This window comes from Dermacentor albipictus, chromosome 9 (assembly GCF_038994185.2).
Source record: "Dermacentor albipictus isolate Rhodes 1998 colony chromosome 9, USDA_Dalb.pri_finalv2, whole genome shotgun sequence".
NCBI classification, from domain to species: Eukaryota; Metazoa; Arthropoda; class Arachnida; order Ixodida; family Ixodidae; genus Dermacentor; species Dermacentor albipictus.
Genome location: NC_091829.1, coordinates 133,911,065 through 133,928,990, shown reverse-complemented (window position 1 = coordinate 133,928,990; position 17,926 = coordinate 133,911,065). Strand labels below are relative to the sequence as shown.

Below are 17,926 nucleotides of genomic sequence, written 5' to 3'. Positions count from 1 at the left end.
TCTTCCTTCCCTTCACCGTAACAATATCTTCTAGTCTTTTGCTGTCAAACTGACTTGTTGGGGATAGGTAGATGCCGATAATAGTAAAGGACAGCCTCTTCTTTTTCACACTAACACAGACGTATTGGTTACCGTCGTGTGGCGCTACGGGTTGCGAAAAATACGTTAGGTCCTTGCGAATGTAAACCAGAACTTTACTACTACGGACACACGTTGTTCAAACAAAAGGTTCATATCCTGATAGTCTTATGGAGCCTGGTAAGTTCGGTTCACAGATCACCAGTATAGGAAAGTGGCAGTCAAACATGAACTGTCGAAAATCCGAAATACGTTACCTTAGGCCTCTCGCATTCCATTGGAATCTATGGAGGCACTTCTGACATCATCCCGGAACGATCGCTGTTGCTGTCGATGAGCCATGGTTCTGCTGTAGAAGTTCTCAAACACTGGACTTCTGAAGGCTCGCTAGAACCGGATTGATGACATCCAGCACTTGCAACGCACTTCGAGCAGTTGGTGTCTGTATCTTGTCCAGAAGAACACGAATAGCACTCACCAGAGAGCTGATCATGACAACAATTTGTTGATCTTGGTCCATCAGTTTATCAGGAACAGTCGAAGTGTCCCTTGCTGTAGAAGTCTGATTTCGCTCAGTAGGAGCACGTAGCCTCGGGAGTGCAGGCCACGCGTCAGCAGCAGGGCTTTTCGTTGCATCTTTGTCCTTTGAGCTGACTGCATTTGGCCTGGGCGGAAGAGTGGGTGGCAGTGGACGTGGCTGGCGCGCTGCAGAGGCTTTGGAGGTTCGTGATCGACGTCGGCGACGTGATCTTCACCATCTAATAGATATTGCTGCTTCTCGGTGGGACGAGTGCTCTCTAACCATTTTCCTCAATATTGCAGTTTCCTTGCGAATTAAACGGCATTCCTTCGAGGAGGCATGGTGAGGGCCGCTGCAGTTTGTGCACTTCAGCACACTGGCTTTGCACGTGTTTGTGGTGTGGGGCCCAGTGCAGCGAGAACAGACGGTAGTGTTCTTGCGCACACTACTCACATGGCCAAACTTCATGCACTTCCGGCACTGCAGGGGTTTTGGTATGAAGGGGTGAACTGCGTGTCGGAAGTGGCCCACTTTTACATGCGATGGTAGGGATTCGCCTTTAAATATGATTTTGACACACCATGACGTGCCGAGACGAAACGCGTTTGTGATGATGGTGTTTTCTGTAGCTGGCTTGATTAATATCGAAAGTTCGGAGTCGACAATGGTCTCATCAACATCGTAAATTACGCCACTACTGATTTTTTTGCCCAGCGGAATATGAGGGTGGACTTTCATCCCGTCATGTTCCGTGACATTGCGCAAAGAATCCAACGCAGCCACGTGTTCTACATAAATCGCTAGGACGTTCTTACGGGTATTCACTCTGATGTCTTTGATTTCATTCGGAACCAGTGCCTCTAGATGTGAAGACACGGCTTGCCTGTTTAGTCGTCTCAGGTTGTCAATAGCGAGAACTGGCGCGAACAGGATGGTGAGCTCCTCGGTATTCCGCGAAGATATCACGGTGGACTCACTCGAATTCGAGGATGCGCTGAGAAACCGTCGTTTTGCTCTACGATTCTGCACCAGCTCGAAGGTGTGGTCACAAGAATCTTCACCGCTCACATAGTACTGCATGGTGTCGTCGCTGTCAGTGTCGCTCTCGGTGCCGTTGCGCTTCCTGGAGGCAGCCGCCGCGGGCACTGGCGACTCCGGTGGACGTGCGTGAGACACCATCTCCATCGCAGTTAAGGAGGAAGTAGCAGTTCACTGGCAAAGTCTAAAAAATCCACAAAATAAGTAGAGCTGGAGGACTCCCCTATTGCGAAACCCAGTGCCACTGGGACCCAGTGCGCCGGATTATGGGCCAAGTGCAGCGCGCCGGGAAGGCGCAGCGTGCTGGGAGGCACTGGCTACTCGCGGAAAAACAGCTCTAGCGCGTTAAATATGTGGTGCCTGGACGCCGTATATATTTTTTTTGAATGCACAAAGCAACAAGGAGCGTTTTAGTGCAATAAAAAAACAGTAAAAGCAAAACTCACCCGACCAGGATTCGATCGTCCGACCTACAGATCCCAAGGCCGGCACCTTACCGCTACATCACGCCAGCAGACGGAAATGCGAGGATAATTTGTCATGTCAAAGCGGAGAAGCAGCTTGTTTCGCAAGGCTACGTCTTGTGCAGGCATGGCTGATGCGCTATCGCCCAGCAACTAAAGCTCACGCCTGTACCAGACAGAAAACGTTGCTATGCGTATTCAGCAGTATGGTGGGAAGTGCCACAACATCGATTTTCACTTGCGGGTTGCTATTTTAACTTTGAAAAAAAGTCCTAAATGAACCGCCGACCTGAGACGGTGTATGAGCTGTTACTGCCGATTTCGATAGCCGTTTCTTGTTCTTCACGCAAAGGATATGCAACGTTTCCTTAGTTCAGTGATGCCTTTCAGTCAGCACGCCTGTCTAGTCATATATCTTCGTCAGAGAAGCGCAGGCTACTGCTGGGAGCCTTCGGCGATGGCACAAATACCTGTGTTTATGACGCGTCACATCAGCGGTCATCGCTTCTTGTGCTGGCACTGTATATATGAAAACATTGTTTATTTAAGAACACCGATGCGAAAGCTTAAATTAGAGTGATTTATCCATGTTATATTTCTTGATTCCTGAGCCTAGACGTGCCGATAGCGTGAGCACGGACTCGGCGGATACGCTAGGCCTAAGCTTCAGTGGGGACCGATCTCGGCGCGGGTAGCGGGCGAAAGCTAAAATGTGCGTATTTGAGCCTCAGAACTTTTTTTTAGTACAACAGGGAAAGTGGAAGCACACGAATCACTTCAGCTTTGTTATCGGTGCGATAATATCCGTCAGCGATAGGCTTCGCACTCGGGGTCCGTTCGCGCGCGTCTGAACGACTTCCGCATTTCATTCCACTCCACAAAACTGCGATAACGGCGACTACTCCCAGTCATACGTTACGTGCGAGCTACTAAAAAACGCGGCGTCCTCTGCGTTTACATGGTTTCGTTCAAGAATTTAGCTATCCGCCCAGTCAAAAGGGAAAATAAAAAAAAAACGAAAGTGATTTTGAGTTTCAAATGTGCATGAATAAACATGGCAGCTCACGCACCTTTATTCCAAGCTGTGACATGAAATAGGGTGTTATAACCCCGAGATATTGCGTTATTTAGGACAAGAGACTAGTATCAAGCGATAAAATTGTATAAAGTGTTTAATATTCAGCAGCGCTCGTCCATGCGTACTGGAACCAGCGCGGCACAAACACAACCAGCGCAGTTTCCAGTGCGAACCAGCGAACTGCAGCGAGAACCAGCGCCTGTACAGCACAAACCAGTGCGCCCCAGCGTCATGGCAGTGGAACCAGCGTCTCTTCCAGTGTGACCCAGCTCTTTTGCAGCGTTCTCACTGGTGTCCCAGTGAGTCCCAGCGAGCGCCAGCGTACCCAGTGCGACCCAGCGCCAAAAAGCGCACTGGTTTCACACTGGAAGACGCTGCGAGACACTGGTTTTTGCAATAGGGTCGGTGTTCTGCCTGGAAGGCACTTCGTCTTCCTCTTGCAATGCGTAGAGTAGATAACCGTTGGACCACTAGGATGACAGCATTGGTACCAAGAGAAGGGAAGTGCTGTATAGAACGGCAGAAGACCAGGTGGTGCGATAAAATTAGGAAATTTGCGGGTGCTGGTTCGAGTCGGTTGGCGCGACAGGGGTAATTGGTGATCGCGGTGAGAGGCCTTCGTCCTGCAATGGACATAAAATATGATGATGATGATGATGATGATAGCACCGTAAATGAGACAAGATAAATACCCTATGCAACATCCGCTCTCAATACAAGAGACCACTCAAGTAACGTCATTCCAGCTTGTTTATGGCCGAACTGTTACCACACCCGTGGATGTAATACTGCCTGTCAGCGACAGTGCAGAACAGAACCGCGACATCAGCGACTTTATACAGAGGAGCGAAGAAGCACGTCAGCTGGCGCGACATCGCATTCAACAAAGGCAGCGCATCGACGCGGACCGATACAACTTGCGGCGAAGAGAAGTCGAATATGGACCAGGCGACAGAGTATGGGTGTGGACTCCCGTGTGGACGTGCGGCCTGTCGGAAAAGCTTTTGCACCGATATTTCGGCCCATACAGAGTACTTTGCCGCAAAACTATACATCAATTTCTATAACTTCGACAACATGTAAAATTTTTCGAAGACATAATTTATAAGCTTGTAATTGGCTTCATTGATGACCATTGCGTATTGAATACGCTCAGCACGGATTTCGGCAGGCTTTTCCCACAGACCCTCACTTAGAAGAAACAAGACAGAATTATGCCAACAGAAAAAATATTAGAAAACAAACCGGCTCTGTATTCATGGATTTCAGCAAAGCAGTCGACAAAGTAGCCCAAAGCAAATTACTTTACAAATTGAGTTTTATACTCAATTTGTACTCAACTCAACTCAACGATCAGCTATTAAAATGGATACATGCGTACTTAACCAACCATTCCCAATTCGTTAGGATAAACCAAACTTCCTTTGACACATTAGCTGTTGCTTCTGGCTTTCCCGAATAATCTGTACTGGGTCCTTCATATTTAAAACAGCGCCAAAAAAAAAAAACATGGACAAGGTAGGATACAGGACGAGCGCTGACTGCCGAAAACACCTTAACTGAAGCCTGCCCAATTATATACAATTTGCAACGGGCTTCTCAGTACTGGGTCCCCTTTTATTCTTCCTTTATATTTTATTGATTTATATTCATTTGTTAATATTACCCCTTAAGGCCCTCACGAGGAGGGTATTACATAGGAGGGGGCATACAATGCAGGACCTATTAGAAAAAGCATCAACAATACATAGAGCAATAATAAAGAACATAAATGAAAAGGCAAAGCATAATACGAAAGGAAAGAATGAACAAAAGAACAGTCAGCAAAATATTATTACACATTTCCATCACAGCGAAGTAAATCTTAGCGCATTGGGTTGTCGTCTTCCTTCTGTCCTTGTTCGCTGGCACTAAATATGCTTTCCAAGTCAATTTACCAACACGCCCAACCAATGGCAATGCTAAATCTTGGAATTTTTTTGTGCCGCTCAAATGATATTGCACAACAAAAAACGACACGGACGTAAGAAAAGACGACACACCAAGCGCAAACTTCCAACTAAGTTTATTGTACCATTGAGTCGATGTTATACATGTGAAGCAGTGTAGACTGCGCATGCGCTTACATGAAAAATTAACTGCGCATTCATGTAACATAGTTACGAGTTATGTGATGCCGCCTCCAAGCACCTTATTTCTCTTTCTGTAAGATCCAGTGAATAGTAGCTAACACAGTTATCATTCAATTTCGCAATCATCTGCGCTTCAGATATTTCACGGATGAGCTGCGTGCTGCCACGGGAAACAAGCGTGCAATGGTGCTCAATAGGTTTGTATCCATGATTGCGACGATGAATAGCCAAGAACACACCGGAGCCATATTTTACGTTGTTGCTGTGTTTGCGGAGCCGATCATTGAGGCAACGCCCCGTTTATCCGATATAGTGCTTTCCACATGAAAGTGGGAGTTTAAAACCACCCGGTGGACACACTTGCCAAACTTTTTGCGGTGATGCTTTCTGCACTTATCGGACGGGACGACATTTGGATCCGTCAACCTGCAAAGCTTGCCGAGCTTGTTGGGAGCAGAAAAAACAACTCTTACATTCGCCCTTTGGGCCATCTTTTTCAAGTTATGGGATATCCCGTGCATGTAAGGTATAACATTTACTTTAGGGCGTTTGCCGGGAGGGGCATCGGCAACTGACTTCTGCGTGCTGGATCGCACTTCTCTTAAAATGCGTTCCGCGACAGACACTTGCCCCTCTTTAGGATATCCAGCCAAGGACAAACGTCGAGTTTGCTTTTCAAACCTTACGTTCACTACACGAGTGCAAGAGTTGCTAAGGGCACTCTTGAAGAACAAACTGATACTGGCCCGCTTAACAAGCTTAGAATGTCCGGACGTATATGGCAGAAGTGGCTTGTTGGCTCACTGCTCATAGGACCATCACGTGTGGTTGTCCCGAAAGCTCAGGCGAAGATCAAGGAAACGAAGAGACCTATGTACCGGCATCTCATGAATAGCTTGAAGGGGAACTAAGCGCTTCTGAAACGTGTCTAACGCTTTGTTAGTTTCCAGAATGAAGGCATCAGAAGAGCAGTCAATGAAAATTAAAAAGTCATCAACGTATTTAAATATATTAAATACTGCGGTGGCTTGCACTTGTAAAGAAATGTCCTGGTCTAAACAGGATAAAAACAATTCACTAAGAATGGGAGCAATGCAAGAGCCAATACAAACTCCGCTCTTCTGCAAAAAGCATTGGTTATCCCAAGTCATGAAAGTGGAATTAAGATAAGCCGTAGAAGTTCTCAAAACTGACAGCAAGACATGCCGGCCTCATTCTGGAAGGATAGAGCACCATATTCATCAATACATTGCTCAACACAGGACAGTACGCTTCTATGCGGCAAAGAATAATAAAGGTCCTTTACATCGATAGAAAAGGCCTGAAGACCACGGTCAGAATGTGATTTCAAAAAATCAATTACCGTGCCTGAGCTCTTAACGAGGAAAGGTTTGCTGACAGGCAGAAGACCCAACTTAAGTTGTAAAAACACCCCGAACGACTTTTGCCAAGTACTAATTTCTGACACAATAACCTGTAATGGAACACCGGGTTTCGTTGCGAAACCCGGTGTTCATCAGCAAAGATTTAGCCATCTCTCACGTAGACCAGCACATGTACCCGACTGACCCGTGCTGATACCATTCCAGAGCTTGCGCAGATGAGTTTTGTGTCTTCTTTCTTTTTTTTGCCTCAGTTGCCCTTCAGTTGATAGTCGGCGTTCGTGTTGTCCACTTCTCTTCTCTTGTGGCCTGTCTGCACGCCTCACGTTTTTTGCATAATAAAAACGAAACCGATACCTTACTAAGCAGCCGAGCGAACCTCTTCGTGTGACGTCACGGGTGTCTCCACCCGGGAAGGCGCGCGCAAGGCATGGCGGTCTCGCCCGCTGGCAGCGAAGAGCAGATGCTCGGCTGAATCGCGACCGCACCGGATCTTCGGGTGACAATGTCAGCTGACAGCTCTTCGGATCTGTCAAATGTTAACATGTATGATTCTGACGAATTTGGTAGCCACGAATCGTCGTTCGCATTCGACCCGCCATCACGAGAACCAGCGCCCAAGCGTGCTGCAACATGAAGGCCAAGGGTAGCCCAAACCACGGGTTTTATACGTGCTGCTTGCTATTTTAGGCCTCATACCGCTTCTCAGGGAAACGCGCCACATACTCACTGTATGATTTTCCGCGCTTGTATCCCGCAAAAACGCTGCTGGCAGCCCTAAACACCGAACGGTGCATTTGTTTACATCGATCGGCAGGTGCAGCGACCACTCCTCGTTCGATTATACTAGCCACTCATCGTTGACATCAAATAATGTCCATACCAGAAGAGACAGACTTTGTGTCTGTAAGCCCCGTTGCGTCAATCTGAATCGCGCTGACATGAGCGACCGCGCACCATCGAAAGCAGCGAGCGGGAGATTGTAGTATGAGAGCGTTATGCTGCCTACTTATCATTCTTCGTATTTTCTTCATGTACACAATATGTCCCGTAAAGTGGACATAGATGAGGACTTCTTGCGTGTGATCGTTCATTTAGAAAACGCGTAGTTTTCTTGCGGAAACGCTGATGCCAGTATAGACACCGTTGGCAGCTCAACGAGGCGGTTGTTTACGCTGCTGTGGGCCTTATACATTTGCTGCCCATTTGGGATACGAGGCAAGCAGTGCACTTCAGCAGCTAAATAATGAGTCGACATGACAATACGTAAAAATACACCCATCTTCGTAGTCGCACTTAATGTAGGGAAGTGCCGGTGAGTGCGGCGGGCAGCTTTCCGTCGAAAACGGCAACGTACCGATGTCGATACTGCTCCGTGTCGTCGCATCCCGCTTTTTGTGTGTGCACAATACGAAACGAGGAACGGAATTATTTCAAATCCGTATGGGCAAAACTGAACCACAGAAGTAGTTTTCTTCATCCTGATGGCTTAATTAAATTCAGGTCAGTCACTCAGGTCTGCCAGCAGCAGACGCATGAACTACGCGACTGTGACATATAGGCCTAACCTCGGCTGAACGCGATCGGCATCGGCTCAAACTGTGCATGCGGATGGCGAGGGCTGAAGTTCGTGCAACCAACAATGCCGCCCCACTTGCCACCGCCCATGACTTCCCCGTCCACAAGGACCGCAAATTCTCGTGACGGTGACTTCTCACGCGAAGCACTAGCTCACGATTGTAGACTCCTCGGCGGTCTCGTCGCTGTCGTCTGCGTGATACCGGCATGCTCTCAGTGGGACTGCCGTGACGGGATACACAATGGTGCCTGTAACTGAGTAGCAGGTAATACAGGGTGTGAGACCGGGCTAGTTGGTATTACATGCTGAAGTGACTAGCGCAAGAGTGTACACGGGACCCTAAAACGGTGATGAGGACAAGCGCAAACTTCTAACTATGGTGCTCATTACAAAAGGGTATGTATATACATACTCTCGCGCACCTAATGATTGTAATTGAATATGATTAAGTGCACGAGAATATATATATATATATATATATATATATATATATATATATATATATATATATATATATATACCTTTTTTGTAATAAACATCAGTGGGAAGTTTGGGGTTGTCCTTGTCGCCTTTTTAGTGTCCCGTGTCCACTCTTGCGCTTGTCACTTGAGCAGGTATGGTAGGGTGTTCGAGGCAACTTATGAAATTCGTTTGTAAAAAATCTGTGCATCTCTCAAGCCTGATTCTTTGAGGACGTGCACCCCGATTACAACCGAGGTAGACGAAAGGCAAGAGCCGAGGCTCTGCTCCGTTCATTCGGCAGGGACAGAAACGCGCGCTTTGTCGACGCAGCCGAATATGCGAACGGCCAAACATACGCCGCCGTAGTCATAGACGCAGAATCAAAAATCAGAACCACATGTAGTGTATACACCAAACACTCAGAAATAGCGGAGGAAGTAGCGATTGCGCTGGCCCTCACAGAACAGGAATGCGAAGTCCTACTAAGTGACTCGCAAACGGCAGTAAGGAATTATGCCAAAGGTCGAATTTCCAAGGAAGCCATGTCCATTCTGGCCAAAGCGGGCAGATCCAAAACCGCGAACTCGAGGATCATATGGTTCCCCGCGCACGTCACCACGGAAGGCGACGCGCTCCCGAACCTAAACGAGACGGCGCACCGGACGGCGCGAGACATGACCCGCCGCGCCGAACAGGGCAACGCCTCTCGCACGATAGCGAACGGTTCTCGAGCAGAACGGGACAGGCTCACAAGATACAATGACATCACCAGTGCATATTTGAACGCCAGAAGGATATACCCACCGCCGAGTCCCAAATTGAACAGGAGGTAGGCCGTCGCCTGGCGACAACTCCAGACAAACACGTTCCCTAATCCATTCCGTCTCAAACGCATCTTCCCAGATAAGCATCAGGACGACACGTGCAAATTGTGCCAGGAAGGACCAGCAACACTCAAACACATGCTGTGGGAGTGCAATGTAGTTATAGGAGGGATGGCAGTTACTCCGGAGACCCTGTCGTCGAGGTGGGCCGCCGCTCTGCGCAGCTCAGACCTCGGAATCCAGACGTGGGCAGTCCAGCAAGCCCGTGAGGCGGCGTTGAGGCAGGGCCTTGACGTTCCTCCATGGGAGACCTGAGCCCGGGTCGCGTTAAACCTTGCCGGACGTACAAGAAAGTTGTATCCATCCATCCATGACAGGAATGTGCACAGGAACGTATACAGCGAATTTAACCGACATCCGTTGATATCGAAAAATCGTCGGAGTTGCCTTAAGTGTGCCAATTTCACCGGATCTTTTATATTTATTACTTCAGCCTTCTTAAGCAGTTATGTGGGCAACTCTGTTGGGCTAAATTTCTTAAAGATTACCATAAGTGCTTTTCTTTGAACTCCCTCGAGCTTGTTGGTTAGTTTTTTTCGTGTGGAAATTAAGCAGTGTTTGCCTATATCATCATCATCATCGTCGTCATCATCATCATCATCATCATCATCATCCTGTGTTATGTCCACTGCAGGACGAAGGCCTCTCCCTGCGATCTCCAATTAACCATGTCCTGCGCCGACCGATTCCAACTAGCACCCGCAAATTTCCTAATTTCAACGCTCCAACTAGTCTTCTGCCATCCTCGACTGCGTTTCCCTTCTATTGGTATCCATTCTGTAACCCTAATGGTCTATCGGTTATCTAACCGGCGCATTACATGACCTCCCCAACTCCATTTTTTGTCTCTTGATGTCAATTAGAATATGAACTTGAACTTTATTATTGTATCTATACAACGCACAGATAACAGGGGCACAGACAAAGAGCCATATAACCATCAGGAGTATTTCAGGAAGGGTTTGATAAATGTATATATAGGCCAGAAACTTTGTGTCCTGTGGTGCCAGCTGTGATCATCTTTTCCCTTGCTCGCCACGTGTGCACTTCCATCGAAGAATTGCAGTTTCAGTGGCCCAACGGAACGACGAAGTAAATTATGCAGCCCGCCGGCAATGAAGCGCTAGGCCACCGCCGCAGACAGCAAGGAGATAACGCAAGCTGCTCGCGGTGCCGGACTGGTAGATATGCTGGTAGTGATTCCGGAGGCGTGACGAAAGCCGGGAGGGGGGGGGGCGACATCGACGACACAAGCGCTCTTTTTCCAGCCAGCTTCGTTTTCATGGAGCCTGCCAAGGTAACTAAATGTTCGCGCAGCTCTGACATGAAATCCGCTATTGCAAATTTTGTTGTTGGGATAGCTAGTGTCGAGGACGGGCCCCAAGGTACTGCCATATCCGTATGTTTGCCGATGACTGCGTTATTTACCGCGCAGTAAATACCATTACTGACTAAACAACTCTTCAGTCTGATCTTAACCGGATGCAAAACTGGTGTGATCTTTGGCTGATGACAATCAACTCTAATAAATGCAAACTTGCCTCATTTAGCCGTCGTCATCACCCGCTTCGCCTTTCTTATCGGATTGGTGACGTCACCGGAATTATTAGAATCCTACAAATACTTAGGTGTCACATTGTCTAATATCTAACCTAGAATGCGCATGTTACTAATGTTATTTCATCGGCTAACAAAATATTGGCATTTCTAAGACGTCACCTTCGCTTTGCTCCATTACATGTAAAACTGTTAGCCTATAGATTATTGGTAAAAACGAAAATCGAATACGCATCTGCCATCTGGGAGCCGCATCTCACCAATGCCATCGAAGCAGCTCAAAATCGCGCCACCAGGTATATTCATTCCACATACTCTTACAACGTCAGCATATCATACTTGAAAAAAGAATCTTCCTTATCGTTTCTATCCTTTCGTCGCCGCATTTCCACCCTATCCCTCTTCCACAGGTTCTACTATTCCACGCCTGATTGCCCACCATACATTGTACCTCCAACACGCTGGTCCCGACGCATTGGCTATACCCAGCAGGTAGCACAACCACATGTACAGCAAAAATAACGGATTGGGATGCCTTTAGACAAGCCTGTGATGAACATCCGCTGGGCTCGATACTGTCAATCGAGGAATGGGGGAATATGCTGAAGGAAAGGCAAAGCGAGTACACCAAGGAGATTGACCGCACAGAGCAAATACCGGAGGTTGACTCTAAACTGCTTCGGCCATGGGTGGCAAGACAGAGCCTGACCAAAAGGTGGAGGAGACAGAAGTTTAATAGGAAGCTAAAGCTGAAGATTGCGGAAATTACGCAAAAGACAGAAGAGTATGCGGAACAATTGGTGAGAGCAAATTGGCAGCAATTTAGCTATTCCTTAAGCGGAACCCTGAGTACCGCCCGAACGTGGAGCATACTCAAAGCACTCCTGGACCCGACTAAAACCAAGTCGGAGAACAACAAGGCCATACAGAGGCTGGTTCACCAGTTTCAGGGCTCCGAGTATGAGCTCATAGAAAGAGTAAGGCACAAGTGCTTCGGGGACGGTGACCCAGCAGCCTACACGGAGTGCTACAAGGGTAAAGGAAATTCTGATCTGGACAGGCCTATCCCCAAAGAGGAAGTAAACGCAGCAATAACAAATACCACTAGGAATACGGCTGCAGGCGCAGACAAGATAAAAAACGCGCTGATTCGCAACCTCAGTGATGAGCTGGTAGTCGAACTTACTGACTATCTCAACAAGCACTGGGCGGAGGAGACAGTACCCGAGGAGTGGAAGCATTCGAAGGTAGTGATGATTCCAAAACCTGGCAAAAAACTGCAAGTAGAAAATCTTAGACCAATCTCTCTCACGTCATGCTTAGGCAAGCTGTACGAGCGGGTGGTTACAATGAGGCCACAAAATTATATGGAGGACAATGAGCTATAACTCCCCAGCATGTTTGGATTCCGCGCTAAATTATCGACGCAAGACGTGCTCCTCCAGCTCAAGGAGGAGGTGCTCAGCAACATCCCACGAAACAGCGAACACGTCATCATGGCACTGGACATTAAAGGAGCCTTCGACAATGTCACCCACGAAGCCATACTCACAGAAATGGATAGCCTGAACTGGGGCAGAAGGATTCATGGCTACGTCAAGGCCCCCCTCTCTAACCGGGCAGCAACAATCGGCCTGGGAGCAGTCAGATCAGAGAAGTTTCGCACCCCAAACAAGGGAACTCCTCAAGGGTCGGTCATCTCCCCCATCCTCTTCAACGTCGCAATGATCGCGCTAGCAAGACAACTCGAACAACTTGAAGGCATACGGCATGCCATTTACGCTGACGACATCACGTTATGGGTGAACGGGGGATCGCTAAGCGAAAAAGAAGAGTGCCTGCAAAAAGCGACCACCTGCGTAGAAACCTACTTTAGGGCCAGGGGCCTCACCTGCTCGACGGAGAAGTCCGAGCTCCTAAGGGTGTAGCGAGACAAACAAAATCGAACGGTCCATACAAGCGATGAGCTCAGCCTCAACGTATACCTCGCGGGACAACGCATTCCGGAGAAGACCACCGTTCGGATCCTGGGGATGTAGCTTCAATCCAATCAACGGTGCAATCATACTCTGACACTGCTGAAGACTGCCACCATTCAGGTAGCCTGTATGATCAACAAAGTATCCAGCAAGAGACACGGTATGAAGGAGAGCGACACACTTAGGCTAGTCATGAGCCTCGTGGTTAGCAGAGTAGTGTATAGCCTTCCCTACCACAAATGCATCAAGCAAGAACAAGAACAAGCGGACGCCATACTGCGCAAGGCGTACAAAACTGCGCTTCACCTGCCGCAGCGCACATCGACCGAGAAACTGCTGGCCCTGGGACTGCACAATACCTTCAGTGAACTAAGAGAAGCACTACTATGCTCTCAGGCACGTAGGTTGATGCAGACCCCCACGGGAAGGGTGCTCCTGAGAAGATATGGCGGCGGCAACATGATTCAAGAGATCGAGCGTACCGAGGCCATTCCGGACAAGTATCGCAGTACACTGCGAGTCGCACCGATACCCAAGAATATGGACCGGAACCTGCACAAGGCGCGTAGAGAAACAAGAGCGGAGTACGTGCAGAGAACCTTGGCGAACAAGAACAACACAAGGTATACGGACGCGGCAATGTTCGTCAAAGACGGAAGACACAACAGCAGAGCAGTGGCGTCGGTGGTTAATTCGGACCTCAAGAAGATCACCAGTGCATCACTACAGGACTGCACGGTAGTCGAGGCCGAAGAGGCAGCTGTGGCTCTGGCAGCACTGGAGGGCTATCGATCTGGCAGGTCCCTAACAACAATAACAGACTCTCAAGCAGCATGCCGTAATTATACAAACGGCAGAATTGGGCGCAGAGCACGCCACATACTCTGCTCATGCGACCCGGGAAAAAAAGTTCAGCGTACCATAATCTGGGTACCAGGGCACACTGGCATAACAGGGAACCAAGAGGTGGATAGGATAGCTCGAGGGCATACCAACCGGGCGTGCGACACATCCAGCCTTGAGGAACCCGAGTCAGTACCCATGGGCTACTCAGATATCCTAAATTATTATAAAGGGGTCAGACTGAAGTACCCACCCCCGGATAAGGATCTAAGCAGAGAGGATGCTGTTGCATGGCGACAACTGCAGACGGGTACTTTCCCGAATCTAAACCTTCTGAATAAAATTTTCCCTACACAATATGAGGCTAAGTGCCCATGGTGTGGAGAGAAACCAGATCTGTACCACATATCATGGGCCTGTCAAAATATTGAGTCCCCAACTATCTATAAAATTAATAACCTGAGTGCGGAGCAGTGGGAGAGTATGCTTTGCAGCGTAAGCTTGAACGGCCAAAAGCGCCTAGTAGAGCGAGCTCGCGGGTTGGCCATACTCAGTGGAGCCTTGGACTAGGGCACCAACCCTGTGATTGCGGACAGAAGAATCCATCAAAAGATGGAAAAGGCCGTCTGAAGCCGCGAAGATCTCTTTTCTAGAGCCTACTAAATGTTTTCCGATCCGATCACGCACAAATACATCTTCAGCCTCGTTTTTCTAGAGAGCATCTAAAGATTGCAATGACCTTCCTCATCAATTCGCTGCCGTCACCTGCTCTTCACAATTTGTTTAATATGGAACAACTTTTTATTTACAGAATTGAATGCATTATAACACTTGTTTGTATATGTTGTATCCGCACCCCTTGTGTAATACCCCTACTAGAGTGTCTTTAAGAAAATAAAATGAAATGAAACGACATTTACTTTAGCCGCTTATTGTTGATCATTAGCAAGCTAATTACCCCAACTTGGCTAATTACGCATGTAATTGCGAAAATTGCTCTGGATCTACAGGCTGCATATCCGTGCACTCGAATGGTAAACGTAACGTTACTGTGATTTATATATTCTTCATTTTAAAAATTTGGTGCAGCTTAAAAATAATGCATGGCCTGTATAGTTATGGCATTTTCGTATTTATTTTAACGAGTACCATTTTCCTCAGTTTCTTTTATTCTTAAAGAGAGAGGATAGCGCACTGATGTCCAGTACAGCAAGTAATCCCCCCCCCCCCCACCCGACCCTGTCGTCCAGGCCCCTTCCAGGAAAATACACATGACCGTATCACCCGCCGTGCGTCTTGCTAATCGTTTCGTCAACCTGTGTGAAATGTCATGGTGTACATCACGTGTGCGACAACCATTCCGCGCTGCCTGTTGCCGCACGCACAGACGCGTGTGTATACGCACCAAAGCCAGCGAGGCTGACGGAGGCGCCGTTGAAGGGCACGTACTCAGGAACCACCGAGGGTGAAAGCAGCCTGCACACATACGCCGACTCGATCAGCAGGAACAGGAAGACGCTCAGGAAGAAGAACTGAAGGCACACCGACGCCGCCAGGCACTGTTTCTGCGCACAAATGAAGAGCCCTTCAAGCTGCGGATTCACAATTCTTCTTGTCCCGTGTGTTTCTTACGTAGGAAGTGGAAAAATAAATTGAGTGCAGTCGGATATCCCTGTAAGAGTTGGTGCACGCACCTGACCAGACAAGCCGCCATTATCGAGCATGGCTTGCCCGGGCATTACAGTGTCATACATGCAGTGGACTCACGCCAAGTTTCGTCAAAGAATCCGCTCATTTCATTGAGCAAATAAGAAGCGCCTGCATTGAAGATGACGTCATGATCTGCTTTGACGAAAAGTCAATATTTACATGCGTGCCGATTGACTATGCGGTAGAGTGCTACAGGAAACTTCTCGAGGCTGAGTCTTCTTTGCCTGAACACACACCATTCGAAACCCACGACATCTGTCACCTTCTAAAATTTTGCCTTGAGAATACGTACTTCGTCTTTAAGAAGGGGTATTACAAGCAAATATTCGCAACAGCGATGGAAGCCTCTGTGTCCGTCTTTTGCGCCAACATTGCTCTGGAGGATCTGGAAAGTGCCGCCTTATCGCCATTCAGGACGCAACCAAAGCTGTTTCTAAGATAGATGGATGACTGCTTCTGCGTTATCCCTCGCTGGCACGCAACACATTTTCTCGAGCACCTAAATTCCTTCAAGCCGAGTATACAATTAACGGCTGAAGAGGAAACCAATGGGCGAATTCACTTCCTGGATGTCCTCGAAGACAGGACTTCAAGCGGCTTGAGGACTAGTGTTTACAAAAAGCCAACGCACACGAGAAAGTACCTGAGCTTCGGCTCGGGGCACCCAATAGGGTAACAGCAATCCGTTGCAGCAGCACTCTTTTCCCGGGATTGTGTGTCTGCTCCAGCTCCATGAAACCTAGGCAAGAGCTACAGGTTGTAAAAAGGGATCTGTTAAACAATGGTTACCCTTTACTATTGCTCAGAACGCAGGAGCGCAAATCAGCGAAGCCTCTCCGTGAAACGGCGTAAGAAACAGCGAAGTGCGTGGCAGAATGCTACACAGTGGGAACAAGCGAAGCCCTTGCACGAATTATTAAGGGCTCCGTTCTACAAATCGCCCAGGTACCTTCCAAAAAACTTCGGCTCACGCAAAAGACCCTTTGAAACGCACGGACTATCCGGGAGTAATCTACAAGATACCATGCAAGGAGTGTGACGTGTCGTACATAGGCGAGAGCGGACATTTTAAACGGTGCTTAAAACAACACATGATTGACGTCACCAACGGCCACACAACCCCGAAGGCCGTCGCGGAACATCACGAACTAACCGGACACCGCATTTACTGGGACTCGGCAGCAATCATCGCAAAAGAGAAACACTTATCTGCCCGTTTGCTTTTAAAATATTTTTCATTAAATCAACTAGACGCACGATAAACCAGACGCAGGGTAATCTTCTCGAGATATACGCCCGCACGCTGCGCCACCTCACCATATCAGGCGCCCATGCTTATATCTCCATTGTGATCTATGAACTCGTATGGGGCCAGAAACGCCTGTTTCATTTTTCTTTTATTCTTCGCGAGTGCACGTTTTTTTGGCACCAATATGTTTCCACGCCAGACGAGTTTTCGTGGACCACTTTACCATACATGCATGTTTCTTTTTTTAGTGAAATGAAAAGAAACATGTAGTCACCCTATAGTGGTGATGGTTATTCCTTTTCGCTTACCAGAAACGACAATAGAAAAATGTATATGTAGTGAGGAAATGAAGAAAAAGAAACAACACCCTAGGGCGAGGAATTATGAGTACACAGTCCTGTACACAAAAGAACATATAGATATAAAAGGTAAAGGCAATTCGCGTCACAATGAGTTCGTAAACATCCACAAACACACAAGCGGCAACGATGCATTCTGCGGTGAGCAGGTAAACAGATCAGGAGTGCACAATGATAAAATAATGCAAGCAAAGTGATTACAAACAGACGTGAGGTTCACCAGCACATAATACAAAGGAGCATAACCCGTAATGTAGAAGCGCTAATATTTACAAATATTGGAAGCAGGTTGTAGTTGCATTTTGTGACTGTTCAGTGTGGGTATAGTGTTGGCGGCTTGGTAGCTTGCAAATGCACAGGGCCAGTAGTCATAAAGCCTATCCGTTACAGTGCGTTAGCAGCCTGAATTTCGGTCCCAAAGATATGGCGGATGGCCGTGGAAAATTTGGAGATAAAGGAAAGTTGCCGAAGCTCACAACTGTTGTTCTTGAAAACCAACATTAATTGCCTGTGATCGGTCAGAATATAGAAGCTAAAGCCTTCAAGAAAAAAAATCCGGGAACTCTTTCACAGCGGAATAGATAGCTAACATATCCCTCCGGAAGGTGCTGT

At 47.8% G+C, this 17,926-nt stretch overlaps 1 protein-coding gene across 1 annotated transcript in view; it reads right to left on the bottom strand.

Moving 5' to 3' along the window:
- LOC135915556 (adhesion G protein-coupled receptor B2-like) overlaps positions 1-17,926 on the bottom strand; it is a 704,549-nt gene that overhangs the window by 447,080 nt on the left and 239,543 nt on the right. The window contains exon 3 of the mRNA XM_070526411.1: positions 15,402-15,561. Coding sequence (XP_070382512.1) covers positions 15,402-15,561 — 160 coding nt within the window. The remainder of the gene's footprint in view (positions 1-15,401; positions 15,562-17,926) is intronic.